A 20373-nucleotide genomic window follows, 5' to 3' on the forward strand; every position below is an offset into this window, starting at 1 on the left:
AATTAAAATTTCCAGTAATAGTAATTACAGACTAAAATGCTATCTTAATAATTATGCACATTTGTAAATCAACTTATATTTATATCGGGGGACAGAGGGAGTATCATATTATTCAATCACAACATTAAAAGAGTTTGACTGTAATGAAGAGGTTTGACTATGATTAAATCTAAACGCATCTCAAAGTTTCTTATGGCATTTAGCGGACAGAAAAAGAGAAAAACCACAGAAAGGAATATCTCTCCCCACGAGCTGAAAGATGCAATAAATGATTTCGTTGAAAAAGCATTCTAACTTACGTGGCATGATGTGATAGGTCATCTAAATAAAAGGATTAAATTCATTAGGTATTATTATCATATTTCCTTCAATGTCTCTTATTATAAAGTCTTATCCTCTTCCAAAAACACTGCACAAAGATTCCTTCTTTTTTTTTTTCTCTCCTTAAAATCCCACCCTGCATGTTGCCAAAACTCAAGACCCTGTTCATATAAAATACATAATACACTCTCTATCTCTCCATTCATAGTTCAATTCCATGGCTGAAGATAATTCATCAAACTCCAACAACCTTAGAATCACCATTGAAAGAAACCCTTCACAGTCACGCCTCTCTGAACTCAACATCAAGTGTTGGCCCAAGTATGTTATGTTATGTGCCTTCTTTTTTTATAGGTATAGTATTTAATGTGAAATAATAATTATATAATTGATAATCTCAGATGGGGTTGTTCTCCTGGGAAGTACCAGTTGAAATTTGATGCAGAAGAGACATGCTATTTGCTGAAAGGGAAAGTGAAGGCATACCCAAAAGGTTCATCAGATTTTGTTGAGTTTGGTGCTGGTGACCTTGTTACCATTCCAAAGGGACTTAGTTGCACTTGGGATGTTTCTGTTGCAGTTGATAAGTACTACAAGTTTGAATCTGAATCTTCTTCTTCTTCGTCTTCATGATCATGATAATATTCAACACCATCATCATGATCTTGTTAATTAATTAATGTATTAGTAGTATATATTATTACTATTATTCGAGTTATTAATATTAACACTGATTTAATTTTATGACATTAATTAGTAAATCAATATAAGTTTTTATTGAAATTAAATTTATGTTTGTTAGTTTTATGGCCCCTACTACTACTCTTTGTCCATTTATGAGTGTTTGGTTGTGGTGATGAGAACTGAATTTAGATGCCTGACATATGAGAGAGATGATAGTAAATGGTATTATTTGGTCAAAGACAAAAGAGGAGAAAACAAATCAGTCAATGCATGTCCTATTCAAACCAATCTCCTTTACGTGTTTATAAGACTTAAAATGCAACTTTTATTGTTCCTTTGACTGGTCAAATTCATTTTGGATATTTCTCTTTTATTTATTCATTCTCTCTTTTAATAATTCCTGATTTTTATGTCGGACCCTACCAATGTGGAATAGATCTATATGATGGATATTTGGAGTTTTGGACTCATAGCATGTTTAATGCATGTTTAACGTGATAGCCTTTTTATTTTTACAATTTTTAGAAATTATACTAAGTTTTTACCAATAACTTTTTTATTTGACCTCTCAAAATAGGTGTCTTTATTTAGAAACTTATTACTACTAAAAATCTCAATCAAATTACAGATTTACAGCCACTGAGTCACATTCCTTTTCTTTAATTATGTATGATATTAAATTTAAATCTAAAACGTCTGACGAGATGATAAAGTGTCAGTCAATTTTTTTTTTCTCACTTTGAGGATAAGTGTAATTTTTTACTATACATTTTATAAATGAAAGAAAAAAAATGATAAAAAAATATTAAAAAAATAAAAATTACATTTTATACTTTTAATTGCAAAAGAAATCGAAAGAATTTATTTCTAATGTCAAACATGTTATTCACCAAATGTATGGAATATGAATATTTTATTGAGTTATCGTGTCTATATATTTAATATATTTTGTAAATTTATTCGATACTTATTTGACACACGTATTTTTTGTGTCTAATTGTATATTAATAAAAAATAAAAAATATATATGTTTGATTTTATTTTTATTCTATATTTTTGAAATGGTTTAGATATAATGTATTTATTAGGGTTAAGTATGATTTTGGTCACTAAGGTATAAGTCGAAAATTTTTTTTGTCTCTAACTTTTTCTTTGCATACAAAATCGTTCCTAAGATTTAACTTGATTTTAAAAATTGTCCTTAACTTAGAGACCAAAATCGTACAGAGATAGCGGTAAAAGTAGAGGCAGAGGTAGATTGTGGACAGCTTCTTCTTTTTCTTCCCTTTCCCTTTCTTCTTCTTTCTACCCTTTTTGTAGGAACAGAAACACTTTCTTTCTTTTATTTTTTTTGTTATGGGTAATTTGGTTTAAAATTTTAATATTTAAGTAAAAAAGATGATTTTAAAACTTGGGTTTAAACTTTAGGGATAATTTTATATGCAAAATAAGGTTAGGAACGAAAAAAATTTTCAGCCTATACGAATTGAATTAAACTCCATGTGGGTCTCTAAGATTGTTGAGTTATACTTATTTGTTCTTTGACTTTTTAATTGCTATAATTTGATTTTTAAATTTGAAAAACTGCACCAATGTAATTACTCATATCCGTCAGTGGAGTTTAACGGCATTAATGACGTGACTCAAGTTGGACAACGGCATTAATGACGTGACTCAAACTGGATATATTAAAAAAATGATGTAACTCAAGTTGGATAACGACGTTAGTGACGTGACTCAAACTAGATATATTAAAAGTCGCTGAGGTGATTTATTTTAGTTTTGTAAATAAAAAATGCTATGCGTACGTAAAAAATAAATTACCAATTAAGTTATGATATATTTGTGTATAAACGTGTATTGTTTAAGTTATTTTAATGTATATTCTATTTTAACATCTATTTTATATTAGTAGTTGATTATGATTAACTTTAGATTGTGTCACACTATCATAGTCAACACTCAACTCAAGACATTGAGTCAATGTCTATCGTTGCAAAACAGCATCAAGAATTCCATTTCTCTTTCGAGGTTCTAGCCGGTGTTAATTGAAGCGGAAGATCATAAATTCTTATCAGGTGAGCTCAATATTAAAAAACTTGTTTTAGACCCTCCTAAACTGATAATTGATTACTAGTTTTGTTCTTTTTTCTTTAATGTGTCCCTTATTTGTATGTCTGTACTTTCATTCAAGATCTAGCAGCGATAGTTTGAGCTTACAAGTGAGACTTTTTCTGAAAGTACAAGGTATGACAAATCCTTCTGAAATAGGTCTATATTCAAATTATGTAAATGTGTAAAATAACTTGTAAATTTGTTCTTATCTTCTTAGACATATTGAAACTACATACTATATAATTAATCCAAACTGAAGAGCACCTTCTTGTGTCTTAACCAGATATATATTTGATTTTGAAATGGCTATTAACATCGTTGGTGCGATCATGGGAGTTATGAGCTGCCTCTGTACACAGAACTGTCTTCAAGAATCACTTGGTCATCATATTAGACACCTTAGAAGATTCAAAAGGAATTTGAACATGCTCAAGTCATTGTTGAAGGAGCTAGATGCCCAAAAAATTGATATGTGGGCCAAGCTAAATCAAAGGTGGCTTCAAAAAGGGATGAATCCAAAGAAAGAAGTAGAATTATAGCTGAAACATGTTGATGAGATTGCAAATGAAGTAAATAAGATCATCAGAAAAGTTGAACAAGAAAGTGGAAGCACAAGTTTTCTCTCCATTTTATTATAGTTCAAGAATAAAGAGGGGAGAATGAAAGGGTATTGTAGTAAAAATTTACTTATAAAAAAAAATTATTCTATTATGTATGAAGAAGTAATAGCAAGTTCAATGGAATAGTAAATTAATAAGTACTAAATGATGTGATAATAACAATTGAAATCATAAAAGAATTAAGAAATATAAGTTCAGTTGCATCTCAGCTACAGTGAACATCCATTAAGGAACCTGGAAAGGGAGGAAGAGATTTAAAAGCAGGAAAGGGATAACAGGAAGAAGAATAGAAGAATAAAAGGTTCTGAGAATTTGTCATTAGGTATATGGGAAGAGAATTTACCACAACATGCCTAAAGAGCATATCCTTGCAACCTCCTGCTAATAACCTTCTCTCTGGCACTATGCCTCGGTCCCCTCTCATCCTGATCAATTGTTACGTGTCCCGTATTTATAACTAACTCACTGTTGTAATTTGTGACGCTCCCTTTATGCACCTCCCCCTTTTTATTAATAACTATAACATTACCCTCCTCTTCAACAACAACCTTGTCCTCAAGGTTGAAAGTGGGATAAACACATCAGAATTTGTTATCTTCTTCCCAAGTAACCTTAGCACCCGCACTTTGCCCCCACTGAACCTAAACTTCTTGTACTTCTTTCCCATCCTTTAAAATTGTTCTAGTAGCCAGCAATTTGTGAGGTTCAATGATAGGTCCAAATTCAGTAGAGCGAAGTGGCATTGGCAAGTAATGATCATGCTGCTCACCACGAAACCACTTTAAGGAGGAGATGTGAAAAACATTATGAATTCTAGCTTCTACAGGTAGTACCAAACGATATACCACGAGACTGAGCTTGTGACTAATCCGAAAGGGCCAAAGTAACGCATACTAAGTTTCTGGTTCTTCTGTAAAGCTGCTGAATGTTGTCTATAAGGTTGGAGTTTGACCAGGACAAAGTTCTTCACTTCCAACTCCAAGTGCCTTCGACGCTTATAGTGCTTCATAAACTGCTGTGAGTGAGTGAGATTAAGCTTGAGCTGATCAAGGAATTGATCTCTAGCTTGTAGCATATCTTGCAAAGATTGCTCATCATTAGGGCAGAATTCATACCGCACCAAGTTGGGAGGTCTCGGCCATATAATGCCTTAAAAGGCGACATTTTAGTACAGCTATGCACGCTGGTGTTGTACCAGAAAGGGGCGCATAGAAGCATCTCAAACCATCTTCGTGGGCTGTCAAAATAGAAACAACGCAAGTACATCTCTAAGGTCTTATTCACAACTTCACTTTGCCCATCCGTTAGAGGATGATAGGAAGAACTCATCGCCAGACTTGTGCCTTGCATCTTGAAAAGTGTAAGAACCGGGGTTTTTCATGTAAAACCGTTTTGATAAAATAATAATTTTAAGTGCCTGAGATGGATTCAAAATTTAGAAGTTTTAATTTGAAAATATAAAGGTGAAATTTGGTTTCAGTGAATTTTTCTGAGTCAGAAAATGTATTTTCTGCGAAAGACCGAGAATCGGCAGCCGAATCAGTCGAACCGGTTTAAGCCTATCGGTACTGTGTTTTGAGGAAAATAATATTCTGAAAAAATTGATTTATTGTTTTGAAAGGATGAAAATAATTTAGAATTGAAAACCGGGCACTAATCTTAAAGGTTTTGGCTCAAAGCGGACCAAACGGGCTAAAACGCTAACAGGTTGGACCGGACCCAAACCTGACCCAAGATCCAACATATATAAGCTCATTAAATGAGCTTTGAGCTCATTTTTCAGAAAAGAAAGAGAGAAGGGCGGTGAAAAGAGAGAAGGGAGAAGGAAGGGGGTGACACTATTCACCTCCACCTTCCGGGAGCCATAACTTTTGATCCGGAGCTCCGATTGATAAGCCGTTTACGGCCACGTGAAGCTCTTATCGAGCTCTACGTTTCTATCTAAGCAAACCTGGTAAGGACTTGAAGCTCAAGCCCCAGTTTCGTGCCCTAGATTTATGCATTTTTGAGGTTATGGTTTTGAGTAGATTTTGTGGTTTTGCTTGTTTAGGTGATCTCTAGTAGCGAGTAATTGATGGATTTTACCCCTAATCTCGTTGGATAAGGTAAGCAACCTCTTTATCCTTGTGATTTGGTATAGTATGAGCTTTAGTTGTTGATGTATGGTTATGTTGTATGTATGAAGCTTGTTTTTGGAGTTGGTGGTGGCTTTTGATTTGGCTTTGATGGTTTGGAGCTTGGTGGAAGCTTGATTGGAATCAAGTTTGGTGTTTGAGCATATTGGGAATCGGCCAAGGTATGGTTTCAGTTTTCTTTATATAATATGTAATGTTTCTGGAAACTTAGGCTAGTTGACCTAAGATAGGATTGGATATGGCTGATGTATGAATAATTATATGTGATTTGATGTTAATTGTAGATGGTTGTTGATGTGGTTGATGAGTAATGATGAATATTATGTTGTTGGTAATTGGAGATGAGTGTTTAAGGAGTTGATAAATTGAGATATTAAAGGTTGATATTTGTTATGGTAGTTGAGAGTTGTTGGTATTGTTGATGATTATTGATGATATTGATGTATGATGTGGGAATTGGATAATGATGATTTTTGAGGATTGTTAATGATTGATGGGGTTTATTGATGTTGATAGAGTATGGTGGGATGATAGTTTGTGATGTAAATTGTTGAGATTTGAGTTTACAAGTAGAATTTGGTATATGGAATTGATGATGTTATGTACTGCTAAATTATGGATTGGTAGTAATATATGGTGTAATGGTTGAGTAATTTTAGGTGTGGAATATATAGATTAAGATGAGATGATATTGGTTATGATGATTGATATTGATAGATTTATGATTGATGAAAGTGTTGGTGAAAGGTTGATTTTAGTGTTATATATAATTCATATTGAGATTGAGAATGAGGAAGTGTGATGGAATAGATGGTACGAATGGTGTAATATGATGTAAAGGTTAGATGTTGATGAAAAATGGAGTTTGGAATAGTTTTATTTGGTTTTGGTTGATTTGAGTTGTGAAAATGGGAAAAGTTGGCATTTGTGAACTTTTGGTTAAAAATGGATTTTTGGGAAAGTTTGTCTAATCATAACTTTTGCCTCGATTTTCAAAATTTGTTGAATTTGGTTTAAAAATAAAGATTATTGAAAACCCTTCGATTTGATATAAGGTTTGTTAAATTTGGATTTTTATAGAGGAAGTTATGATCATTCAAAGATTGATGTCGAAATCTGGAATTCTGCAGAGTTGCAGAATTTTATGATTTCTAGTATATGCGTACGCACAGCCTTATGCGCACGCACACACCAAGAAAGTTTTACAACTTGTGCGTACGCACAGCCCTGTGCGCACGCACACGTTAGGAAGGTCAGTCAGCTGGGGGCGCTAGCATAGGTTGTGCGAGTGAACGGACATTGTGAATTTTGGTACATGTGCATACGCACACCCCTATGCGTATGCACACGTTTTGGAACTTCCTGGGCGTGCGCGTGTGCACACCCCTGTGCATACGCACATGCCCTGTTTCTCAAATTTAAACTTTGTTTTCAATTATTTCACCTTCCCGACAAGCTTGTAAGCTTCTGTGACACCATTTTAAGACTTTTGGGCTTATTTTTGGGTATCGGAATAAGGGAAAGGTCCTAGGAGGTTTAATTGGGTTTTACTTTGAAAAGTTAGAGGACGAAGGCCTAGGTTTCTGGTGTACTGAGAATGAGTTTGATGAGGTGCGAAGGAAGAATGGTATATGAATTGAGAAAGTGACGAACTAGTGAGTTCGGAATAGAAAGTTGTGAATTGATGATGGTTGTGACGAGTATAAGTGGAAGTGTGCTATAAGCAGTGGTCTCTGAGATTAAATATATGATTACGATGTGCATTATTCTCCGTCGTAGGGGCTGTGGCAGTCTCCCGCCTATGTTCAGATATGAGAGTTGAAGCTGGGCTTCTCACTCATATTTCTTGCAACCAGAGGAAGGTGGTAAGGCACTCTCCCTCGGAATGTTTCCTTCTGAAAGGAGAAGGTGGTAGGTCACTTATCCCTCGGAATTATTTCTCCTGAAAATGTGACTTCTCTCTGATTGCAAGGTGGTAGGGCACTCTCCCTCGGAATGTTTCCCTCTGAAAGGAGAAGGTGGTAGGGCACTCATCCCTCGGAATTTTCCTCCTTATGCGCAATAGAGAGACTAACCCGGGAGTTGTCGACCGGATTTTCTGTCAGGTTTGGCGATAACCGACATGTGATATCACAGCCAATAGGGCAGACATTCATCATGTGCATCTTCTACATGCTTGCTTGCTTTGTTTACTTGAGTTTGCCTAATTGTATAACATGCCTACTTACTTCTTGAATTACTTGCTGTAAATGAATACTATATGTGTTTTACTTACTTGCATTTATCTTGTGTTTGTCTGGTGCTGAGGAGGTTAGGTAGGTGGTGGTGATGGAATCGCACGGAGGTTAGGTTGGCGAAGGCTGTGGGATACAACGGTGTGATTAGTATTAGTTAGAATCCTTTAAGTTTAGAAAATCCTGTTTATTGTTTAAGGTTTACGTTAATTATATTTTGTTCTAAGCTGAATATCCGTATGTGATGTGAAGTTCTAGGATTGCCTTCGACGTCCCGGAGCCTTACATCTTACATCATTGGGCACTGTTACCATACTGAAAATCTCCAGTTTTAATTCCATACTTTGTTGTTGTTTTTCAGACGCAGGTCGTAATCTACTTCGGTTAGATTGCGGATATGGTGACAGAGCGTAGTATGGTTCGTTCCTTGTTTATTTCTGATTTACTTTTGTCATAGTATTCTCTCACCTTTTGTATATTTATCTTTATGGCCTTAGAGGCTTATTTGAGAGATAGGTTGAATAAGCTGTTTTAAATTCTAAAACTATGTATCTTTCTATTTGTAACTAGTTGGCTTACACTCCGCAAGTTGCGGCTAGTTCTCTATGATTATTATATTCTTATATTTATATATGTTTTATTCTCTTATACCTATGCCTTGTATCTTATGCGTTAGCTTTGTGTGAACGTTTCATGCTTTTGTAATTCTGTCTTTGAGCTTAATCCTTCATCAGGCTTCTACAATATATTATTCCCTTATATATATATAAATATGTATAAGCCTTAGGAATATCATAACCTCTGATTAATCTTTGCTTTACGGATAGAGGTAAGACTTAGGGTAATTAGGGTGATACATTTAGTGGTATCAGATCGGTTCGTCCTCGTGAGCCTGAAGGATGGACCGATTGTGCTTCGTTGCACACTCTGGGTCATTTTTCTTTCATGCTATTTAGGTTATCTGCTTGATATGCATAGCATGCTTGTTTGTGAGTGCCTTTAGGGGTAATTAAAGCACTGAGCTTGAGATATTGAGACTGATCACCTCGATATCAATTGTTTGGTGTGGAAGGAAAACCTGAATGGCAACTCATGAACGAGGCCGATTACGTTAACGAAGAGGTAGTGAGGATGGATAACCAAGCCTATGTGTTACGAGCTCAACATGCTCTGGAAAACTAGTTCGTGGAGTTTGCAGTATAGCAGTTGATGGGTGCGGTTCGGCACTGGTGGCAACAGAAGTGCCGATTATTTCTTTTGCGGTTTTTAGTTAAGATTTTTAATTTCTACACGGTATGACTTAGATTCTTGTTAAAAAGGTTTTAAAGCTTAAAACGATTTTGAAAATTAGTTTGAAACTTTTGGTTTAAATATTTTGCTTTTGAAACTAAATCGAAACTCTTGGTTTAGATAATATGATTTACAGAAAAGGTGAGTTTTAAGATTTTCTTGATTTGTGATTTTGGTTTAATATTTTATCTTATCAAAAAGGGATTCAACTTGAAATTATGATTCAAGGATTTTAAATGAATTTAATAAAAATGTGGTTCAAAGTAATTGATTTAAGAATAAATGATTTTTGAGTCCTTTGAAAAAGGTTTGATCTTGATCTTGTTTTGAAGGTTTTAGAAACATGTTACAAAAATCGATTTTTGTCTTAAGAAAAAATTTCGGGTGCTTGGTGATGATAATCAGAGTGACGCAACGGAAGGCGAGAGGGGACATTAACACGGTAGAACGCTTTGAGGAGAATATATAGCGTAATTCAAATTTTTGAGGGCAAAAATTTTATTAGGAGGGGAGAATGTAAGAACCAGGATTTTTCACATAAAACTATTTTGATAAAATAATAATTTTAAGTGCCCGAGATGGATTCAAAATTTATAAGTTTTAATTTTAAAATATAAAGGTGAAATTTGGTTTCAGTAAATTTTTCTGAGTCAGAAAATGTATTTTCTACGAAAGACCGAGAACCGGCAGCCGAACCGGTCGAACCGATTTAAGCCTGTCCGGTACTGTGTTTTGAGGAAAGTAATATTTTGAAAAATTGATTTATTATTTTGAAAGGATGAAAATAATTTAGAATTGAAAACCGGGCACTAATCTTAAAGGTTTTGGCCCAAAGTAGGCCAAACGGGCTAAAAACGCTAACGGATTGGACCAGACCCAAACTGGGCCCAAGGTCCAACATATATAAGCTCATTAAATGAGTTTTGAGCTCATCTTTCAGAAAAGAAAGAGAGAGGGGCGGTGAGAAGAGAGAAGGGAGAAGGAAGGGGGTGACCCTATTCACCTCCACCTTCCGGGAGCCATAACTTTTGATCCGGAGTTACGATTGACGAGCCATTTGCAGCCATGCGAAGCTCTCGTTGAGCTCTACATTTCTATCCAAGCAAATCTGGTAAGAACTCGAAGCTCAAGCCCCAGTTTTGTGCCCTAAATTTCTGCATTTTTGAGGTTATGGTTTTGAGTAGATTTTGTAGTTTTGCTTGTTTAGGTAATCTCTAGTAGCAAGTAATTGATGAATTTTACCCCCAATCTCATTGGATAAGGTAAGGAACCTCTTTATTCTTGTGGTTTGGTATAGTATGAACTTTATTTGTTGATGTATGGTTATGTTGTATGTATGAAGCTTGTTTTTGGAGTTGGTGGTGGCTTTTGATTTGGCTTTGATGGTTTGGAGCTTGGTGGAAGCTTGATTGGAATCAAGTTTGGTGTTTGAGCATATTGGGAATTGGCCAAGGTATGGTTTCGATTTCCTTTATGTAATATGTAATGTTTCTGGAAACTTAGGCTAGTTGACCCTAAGATAGGATTGGATATGGTTGATGTATGAATAATTATATGTGATTTGATGTTAATTGTGGATGGTTGTTGATGTGGTTGATGAGTAATGATGAATATTATGTTGTTGGTAATTGGAGATGAGTGTTTAAGGAGTTGATAAATTGAGATATTAAAGGTTGATATTTGTTATGGTAGTTGAGAGTTGTTGGTATTGTTGATGATTATTGATGATGTTGATGTATGATGTGGGAATTGGATAGTGATGATTTTTGAGGATTGTTAATGATTGATGGGGTTTATTGATGTTGATAGAGTATGGTGGGATGATAGTTTGTGATGTAAATTGTTAAGATTTGAGTTTGCAAGTAGAATTTGGTATATGGAATTGATGATGTTATGTATTGCTAAATTATAGATTGGTAGTAATATATGGTGTAACGGTTGAGTAATTTTAGGTGTGGAATATATAGATTAAGATGAGATGATATTGGTTATGATGATTGATATTAATAGATTTATGATTGATGAGAGTGTTGGTGAAATGTTGATTTTAGTGTTATATATAATTGATGTTGAGATAGAGAATGAGGAAGTGTGATGGAATAGATGGTACGAATGGTGTAATATGATGTAAAGGATATATGTTGATGAAAAATGGAGTTTGGAATGGTTTTATTTGGTTTTGGTTGGTTTGAGTTGTAAAAATGGGAAAAGTTGGCATTTGTGAACTTTTGGTTAAAAATAGATTTTTGGTGAACTTTGTCTAATCATAACTTTTGCCTCGATTTTTAAAATTTGTTGAATTTGGTTTAGAAATAAAGATTATTGAAAACCCTTTGATTTGATATAAGATTTGTAAAATTTGGATTTTTGTAGAGGAAGTTATGATCATTCAAAAAATTGTGTCAAAATCTGGAATTCTGCAGAGTTGCAGAATTTTATGATTTCTGGTATGTGCGTACACACAGACTTGTGCGCATGCACACACCAAGAAAGTTTTATAACTTGTGCGTACGCATAGCCCTGTGCGCACGCACACGTTGGGAAGGTCAGTCTGTTGGGGGCGCTAGCACAGGTTGTGCGAGTGAACGGACATTGAGAATTTTGGTACCTGTGCGTACGCACACCCCTATGCGTACGCACACGCCCCTGTTTCTCAAACTTAAACTTTGTTTTCAATTATTTCACATTCCCAACAAACTTATAAGCTTCTGTGACACCATTTTAAGACTTTTGGGCTTATTTTTGGGTATCGGAATAAGGGAATGGTCCTAGGAGGTTTAATTGGGTTTTACTTTGAAAAGTTAGAAGACGGAGGCCTAGGTTTCTGGTGTACTGAGGATGGGTTTGATGGGGTGCGAAGGAAGAATGGTATATGAATTGAGAAAGTGACGAACTAGTGAGTTCGGATTAGAAAGTTGTGAATTGATGATGGTTGTGACGAGTATGAGTGGAAGTGTGCTATGAGCAGTGGTCTCTGAGATTAAATATGTGATTACGATGTGCATTATTCTCCGTCGTAGGGGCTGTGGCATTCCCGCCTATGTTCGGATATGAGAGTTGAATCTGGGCTTCTCACTCATATTTCTCTCAATCAGAGGAAGGTGGTAGGACACTCTCCCTCGGAATGTTTCCCTCTGAAAGGAGAAGGTGGTAGGGCACTTATCCCTTGAAATTCCTCCTAAAAATGCGACTTCTCTCTTATTGCAAGGTGGTAGGGCACTAACCCGCGGAATTATGCGACATCCAGAGGAAGGTGGTAGGGCACTCTCCCTCGGAATGTTTCTCTCTGAAACGAGAAGGTGGTAGGGCACTCATCCCTCGGAATTTTCCTCCTTATGCGCAATAGAGAGGCTAATCCAGGAGTTGTCGACCGGATTTTCTGTTGGGTTTGGCGGTAACCGACATGTGATATCACAGCCAATAGGGTAGACATTCATCATGTGCATCTTCTACATGCTTGCTTGCTTTGTTTACTTGAGTTTGCCTAATTATATAACATGCCTACTTGCATCTTGAATTACTTGCTATAAATGAATACTCTATGTGTTTTACTTGCTTGCATTTATCTTGTATTTGTCTGGTGCTGAGGAGATTAGGTAGGTGGTGGTGATGGGATCGCACGGAGGTTAGGTTGGCGAAGGCTGTGAGATACAGCGGTGTGATTAGTATTAGTTAGAATCCTTTAAGTTTAGAAAACCCTGTTTATTTTTTAAGGTTTACGTTAATTATATTTTGTTCTAAGCTTGAATATCCGTATGTGATATGAAGTTCTAGGATTGCCTTCGGCATCCCGGAACCTTACATCTTACATCATTGGGCACTGTTACCATACTAAGAACCCCCGGTTCTCATTCCATACTTTGTTATTGTTTTTCAGACGCAGGTCATAATCTACTTCGGTGAGATTACGGATATGGTGACAGAGCGGAGTATGATTCGTTCCTTGTTTATTTCTGATTTACTTTCGTCATAGTATTCTCTCACCTTTTGTATATTTATCTTTATGGCCTTTGAGGCTTATTTGAGAGATAGGTTGTATAAGCTGTTTTAAATTCTAAAACTCTGTATCTTTCTATTTGTAACTAGTCGGCTTAAACTCCGCAAGCTGCGGCTAGTTCTCTATGATTATTATATTCTTATATTTATATATGTTTTATTCTCTTATACATTTGCCTTGTATCTTATGTGTTAGCTTCATGTGAACATTTTACGCTTTTGTAATTTTGTCTTTGAGCTTAATCCTTCATCGGGCTTCTACAATATTTTATTCCCTTATAGTGGTATCAGAGTGGTTCGTCCTCGTGAGCCTGAGGGATAGACCGATTATGCTTTGTTGCACACTCTGGGTCATTTTTCTTTCATGCTATTTAGGTTATCTGCTTGATATGCATAGCATACTTGTTTGTGAGTGCCTTTGGGGGTAATTAAAGCATTGAGCTTGAGATATTAAGATTAATCACCTTGATATCAATTTTTTGGTGTGGAAGGAAAACCCGAATGGCAACTCCTGAACGAGGCCAATTACGTTAACGGAGAGGTAGTGAGGATGGATAACCTAGCCTATGCGTTATAAGCTCAACATGTTCTGGGAAACCAGTTCGTGGAGTTTGCAGTATAGCAGTTGATGGGTGCGGTTCGGCACTGGTGGCAACAGAAGTGCCGATTGTTTTTTTTGCAGTTTTTAGTTAAGATTTTCAATTTCTTCACGGTATGGCTTAGATTCTTGTTAAAAAGGTTTTAAAGCTTAAAACGATTTTGAAAATTAGTTTGAAACTTTTGGTTTAAATGTTTTGCTTTTGAAACTTAATCAAAACTCTTGGTTTAGATAATATGGTTTACAGAAAAGGTGAGTTTTAAGATTTTCTTGATTTGTGATTTTGGTTTAATATTTTATCTTATTAAAAAGGAATTCAACTTGAAATTATGATTTAAGGATTTTAAATGAATTTAAGAAAATTGTGGTTCAAAGTAATTGATTTAAGAATAAATGATTTTTGAGTCCGTTGAAAAAGGTTTGATCTTGATCTTGTTTTGAAGGTTTTAGAAACATGTTACAAAAATCGGTTTTTGTCTTAAGGAAAAAATTTCGGGTGCTTGGTGACGATAATCAGAGTGACGCAGCGAAAGGCGAGAGGGGACATTGACACGGTAGAACGCTTTGAGGAGAATATATAGTGTAATTCGAATTTTTGAGGGTGAAATTTTTATTAGGAGGGGAGAATGTAAGAACTGAAATTTTTCACGTAAAATCATTTTGATAAAATTATAATTTTAAGTGCCCGAGATGGATTCAAAATTTAGAATTTTTTAATTTGAAAATATAAAGGTGAAATTTGGTTTCAGTGAATTTTTCTGAGTTAGAAAATTTATTTTCTGCGAAAGACCGAGAACCGACAGCCGAACCGGTCGAACCGGTTTAAGCTTGTCCGGTACTATGTTTTGAGAAAAATAATATTCTGAAAAAATTGATTTATTATTTTGAAAGGATGAAAATAATTTAGAATTGAAAATCGGGCACTAATCTTAAAGGTTTTGGCCCAAAGTGGACCAAACGGGCTTAAAACGCTAACGGATTAGACTGGACCCAAACCGGGTCCAAGGTCCAACATATATAAGCTCATTAAATGAGCTTTGAGCTCATTTTTCAGAAAAGAAAGAGAGAGGGACAGTGAGAAGAGAGAAGGGAGAAGGAAGGGGGTGACACTATTCACCTCCAACTTCTGGGAGCTATAACTTTTGATCCGGAGTTTCGATTGACGAGCCGTTTGCAGCCACGTGAAGCTCTCGTCGAGCTCTACATTTCTATTGAAGCAAACTTGGTAAGAACTTGAAGCTCAAGCCCCAGTTTCGTGTCCTAGATTTCTCCATTTTTGAGGTTATGGTTTTGAGTAGATTTTGTGGTTTTGCTTGTTTAGGTGATCTCTAGTAGCGGATAATTGATGGATTTTACCCCTAATCTCATTGGATAAGGTAAGCAATCTCTTTATCCTTGTGGTTTGGTATAGTATGAGCTTTAGTTATTGATGTATGGTTATGTTGTATGTATGAAGCTTATTTTTGGAGTTGATGGTGGCTTTTGATTTGGCTTTGATGGTTTAGAGCTTGGTGGAAGCTTGATTGGAATCAAGTTTGGTGTTTGAGCATATTGAGAATCGGCCAAGGTATGGTTTCAGTTTTCTTTATGTAATATGTAATGTTTCTGGAAACTTAGGCTAGTTAACCTTAAGATAGGATTGGATATGGTTGATGTATGAATAATTATATGTTATTTAATGTTAATTGTGGATGGTTGTTGATGTGGTTGATGAGTAATGATGAATATTATGTTGTTGGTAATTGGAGATGAGTGTTTAAGGAGTTGATAAATTGAGATATTAAAGGTTGATATTTGTTATGGTAGTTGAGAGTTGTTGGTATTGTTGATGATTATTGATGATGTTGATATATGATGTGGGAATTGGATAGTGATGATTTTTGAGGATTGTTAATGATAGATGGGGTTTATTGATGTTGATAGAGTATGGTGGGATGATAGTTTATGATGTAAATTGTTGAGATTTGAGTTTACAAGTAGAATTTGGTATATGAAATTGATGATGTTATGTATTGCTAAATTATAGATTGGTAGTAATATATGGTGTAATGGTTGAGTAATTTTAGGTGTGGAATATATAGATTAAGATGAGATGATATTTGTTATGATGATTGATATTGATAGATTTATGATTGATGAAAGTGTTGGTGAAAGGTTGATTTTAGTGTTATATATAATTCATGTTGAGATTGAGAATGAGGAAGTGTGATGGAATAGATGGTACGAATGGTGTGATATGATGTAAAGGTTAGATGTTGATGAAAAATGGAGTTTGGAATGGTTTTATTTGGTTTTGGTTGGTTTGAATTGTGAAAATGGAAAAAGTTGGCATTTGTGAACTTTTGGTTAAAAATGGATTTTTGGTGAATTTTGTTTGATCATAACTTTTGCCTCAATTTCCAAAATTTGTTGAATTTAGTTTAGAAATAAAGATTATTGAAAACCATTCGATTTGATATAAGGTTTGTTAGGGCTGCACATGGATCGGATAATTATCCACATTCCATACTTTGTTGTTATTTTTCAGACGCAGTTCATAATCTACTTCGGTGAGATTGCGGATATGGTGACAGAGCGGAGTATGGTTCGTTCCTTGTTTATTTCTGATTTACTTTCATCATAGTATTCTCTCACCTTTTGTATATTTATCTTTATGGCCTTAGAGGCTTATTTGAGAGATATGTTGTATAAGCTGTTTTAAATTCTAAAACTCTGTATCTTTCTATTTGTAACTAGTCGGCTTAAACTCCGTAAGCAACGGCTAGTTCTCTATGATTATTATATTCTTATATTTATATATGTTTTATTCTCTTATACATATGCCTTGTATCTTATGCGTTAGCTTCGTGTGAACGTTTCACGCTTTTGTACTTCTGTCTTTGAGCTTAATCCTTCATCAGGCTTCTACAATATATTATTCCCTTATATATGTATAAGCCTTAGGACTGTCGTAACCTCTGATTAACCTTTGCTTTATGGCTAGAGGTAAGGCTAAGGGTAATTAGGGTGTTACAAAAAGTTGCTGCCAAAATCAACTGACAATGACCTTATCCCTATCTGAAACAATAGAATAGGAAAACCCATGCAGTTTAACCACATTTTTTATGAAAGCCTCAGCAACCCTTTTGCGACTAAAATCCTGCTTGAGTGGAATAAAATGAGCAAATTTGGTTAAACGGTCTACAACCACCATAATCATCGAAAAACCAGCAGAGGGAGGTAAAACAACAATAAAATCCATACAAATGTTCTTCCAAACTCTCATAGGTATGGGAAGAGGCTGCAACAACCCCGCGGGAAGCTTCGTCTCAGCCTTCGCCTACTGACAAGTGACAAGTAGTACACAATAACACATAGCTACGTATTTGACGTTGCATGTGAGGCCAATAAGAGGTCGCACAAATTTGGCCAGACTGCCCTCCCACAGCTCTATCATGATATTCATTTAGAATTGAATTGATTAAGCTGCTGGTTTGGGGAATTAACACCCGGTCTCGTCACAAGAGAATTCCATTTCTCAAAGCATAGTTTGCATCATTCGAGGAACCCTCTTTGCATTGCTGCACAATGGCATTGAGGCTAGCATCCTGAGCAATTTAAATTTTTAGATGGTGCAGCCAATCGGACTTTTGTGATGACCAAGCAACAAAACATGATCTAGAAAGGGCATCAGCAAGAAATTTATCCACTCCGGGCTTGTAGTGGATCCTGAAATCATATCCTAGCAGCTTGTGCAGCCACTTATGTTGCTCAGGAGTGTACAGATTCTGTTCGAATAGTGCCTTAAGACTCTACTGATCTGTGCGAATGATGAATTTCTTCCCCAATAGATAATGGAGAAATTTTGCAATGGCCTCGGTGATGCCATAGAATTTCCGCGTGTAAGATGACTGATTATGCATTGTGGATAATAATTTCTTAGAAAAGAAAGCAATGGGGTGTTTGTTCTGTGTCAACACCGCACCCATGCCGGACCCGGAAGCATCAGTTTCAACTTCAAAGAGTAGCTCAAAATTTGCCAAAGCCAATACTGGTTTGGAAGAGATAGCTCTCTTGAGATTTTCAAAAGCCAAATCAGCTTGAGCACTCCAATTAAAAGCATCCTTTTTTAGAAGATCAATCAACAGAGCTGCAAGAGTAGCATACCCTTTAATGAAGTGGCGGTAATACCCAGTAAGCCCTAAGAACCCTCGTAGTTGCTTAAGGTTTTGTGGCTGCTCCAGCTGAGGACTGCCTGGACTTTATCAGCCTCCATGTGAACCCCACCCCCGAAAATTGTATGACCCAAATAATCAACTTCATGAGTACCAAACAAATATTTAGAGAACTTTGCGCACAATTGCTCCTGCTGTAAAACTTGAAGAACAGTTTCCAAGTGTCGAAAGTGTAGCTCCCAAGATGCGTTATAGACTAAAATGTCATCAAAAAATACTAACACAAATTTTCTGAGATATGGGTGAAACACGTCATTCATGAGGCTTTAGAACGTGGCTGGTGCATTTGTTAAAATCGAATGGCATCATAAGCCACTCATAAAGACCTTGATGAGTCCAAAAAGTAGTTCTGAAATAGTCATTAGGCTTAACCAAGATTTGGTGATAGCCAGAGCGAAGATCCAACTTAGAAAAGACATGAGCATCAAACAGCTCATCTAACAATTCATCCACAGTTGGAATCGGAAAACTGTCTTTGATCGTAATATTGTTTAAAGCACAGTAATCAGTGCAAAATCTCCACGCCCCGTCTTTCTTTCGCACTAGCAAGATTCGAGATGCAAAATGGCTCTTGCTAGGTTGAATAATTCCCTCATCAATCATTTCCTGTACCATCAATTCAATTTAGATTTTCTGACTATGAGGATACCGATATGGTCTCGCCTTCACCGGTTCTGCGTCCTTAACCAAGGGAATGCAGTGGTCATGAGCCCGCTGTGGTGGTAAGCCCGAAGGTTTAGCAAAGACAGCAGCATACTTAGTCAATAATTGCATTAACTTAGGGTCCATAGAAACTGGTAGCTGTAAGGGTGATTGATTTTTCTCTACGATTTCCATTCCTACATAGTGGTGAGTTGACCAATGTGCATAAATCGCAAAAAAGTTGCATCATAATCTATTATATGGGCTCCAAGAACTTAAGCAATGTAGTGCCAATGACCAAGTCGCCTTCCACCACATGCAAAACAAAAACATTAGGGATCGTAACGATGCAACCTACTTGATCAACCTCTAAAGCCCCAATCCGACGTTCCACTGACAGAACATCAAAATCACCAACCATCACTTTGAACTCTAGTGTAGGCTCCACCAGTAAGTTTAAAAACTTAGCAATGCGGGGCTAAATAAAACTATCAAAACTACCCCCATCAAGTAAGGCCTGAACCTCTAAGCCATTGATAAAGGCTTTAATTCGAATCATGGTTGGGCCTTCAATACCATGCATGGCGTTATAGGATAAATGATGCTCAATGATATGATGATCCAACACCTGCAAGTTCGTGGTCTCACCCATAGATGCATCCGTTGGCCCCCCCGGACACTGTCTCATCCCCCAATTCAAGCTGTAATGACATGAAGTGCCGATTGGTACAACGATGACTTGCTGAGAATTTCTCATCATACCAGTAGCATAACCCTTTCTCCCTTTTACTTTGGACTTCAGTCGGAGTAAGTTTTCGAGTGGAATTTCTGGTAGTGTTTGGTAGGGGCTATTGTGGTGGTGTAGGAAGGAGTGGAGGAAAGGATTGGCGTGTGTTAGGTTTTAGAGTAGCGGCGACAGCTTGGTTAGCAAACTAAGGGCTATGGGTAGCCAGCCCTGTAGTGTGACATGGTTCGAGGGTAAATTTATCTTCATACAGTCTTGCCAAAGTCACAGCACGCATCAAACTTGGAGGACGCTGAGCTTTCACTTCTCTTTGAATATCCTGCCTTAATCCACTTATAAAGCAGTCCCTAAGGGCACTAGGTGGTTCAATCTGAGTACGATTAGCTAAAGCAACAAATTCGGAATAATACTCACTCACCGTTCCATGTTGTTGAAGCTTGAAGAGCAATTACCTGGGAGACTCGAACAATGAGGGTCCGAACTTGAGCTCAATCTCCCTCGAGTTGAGTCCATGAACGGAGTTGTGCCGCTCACTGTGATAATTGAAATTATGGAATGGCCGATCCCGACATTTGAATCGCTGCTAAACCCACCTGTTCTTCATTGGAACTCGGAAGAAATCGAAACATTGATCCATGAAAAAATCCAACCCAAGGCATCACTCCCATCAAATTTCGACAGATCGACATTCACCCTTCGGGGTTGCAATCCCGCGCGAAACGGCAGGTCCCTGGTTGAGCTCGCACCATGTGAGAACTCACAAGGAGAGTTGGAGCGGT

At 36.5% G+C, this 20373-nt stretch overlaps 1 protein-coding gene and 1 long non-coding RNA gene across 2 annotated transcripts; both read left to right on the plus strand.

The window, feature by feature from the left end:
* LOC107648111 lies at nucleotides 389-1124 on the plus strand. Its single transcript, XM_016352111.2, has 2 exons — nucleotides 389-642; nucleotides 723-1124. Exons 1-2 carry the CDS (start codon nucleotides 539-541, stop codon nucleotides 952-954), a joined length of 336 nt encoding a protein of 111 aa, XP_016207597.1. The 5' UTR covers nucleotides 389-538; the 3' UTR covers nucleotides 955-1124.
* On the plus strand, nucleotides 2162-4175 carry LOC110263936. The gene is made up of 4 exons (XR_002349664.1): nucleotides 2162-2258; nucleotides 2941-3083; nucleotides 3200-3252; nucleotides 3404-4175. It is a non-coding gene; the product is annotated as an uncharacterized LOC110263936 (long non-coding RNA).

The sequence above is a fragment of the Arachis ipaensis genome, chromosome B06, assembly GCF_000816755.2.
Source record: "Arachis ipaensis cultivar K30076 chromosome B06, Araip1.1, whole genome shotgun sequence".
Taxonomy (NCBI): Eukaryota; Viridiplantae; Streptophyta; class Magnoliopsida; order Fabales; family Fabaceae; genus Arachis; species Arachis ipaensis.

Coding starts and splice junctions, on each gene's coding strand:
- LOC107648111 (XM_016352111.2), top strand. CDS start 539: ATGGCTGAAGATAATTCATCAAACTCCAACAACCTTAGAATCACCATT. Junction 643..722: donor AACATCAAGTGTTGGCCCAA/GTATGTTATGTT, acceptor TGATAATCTCAG/ATGGGGTTGTTCTCCTGGGA.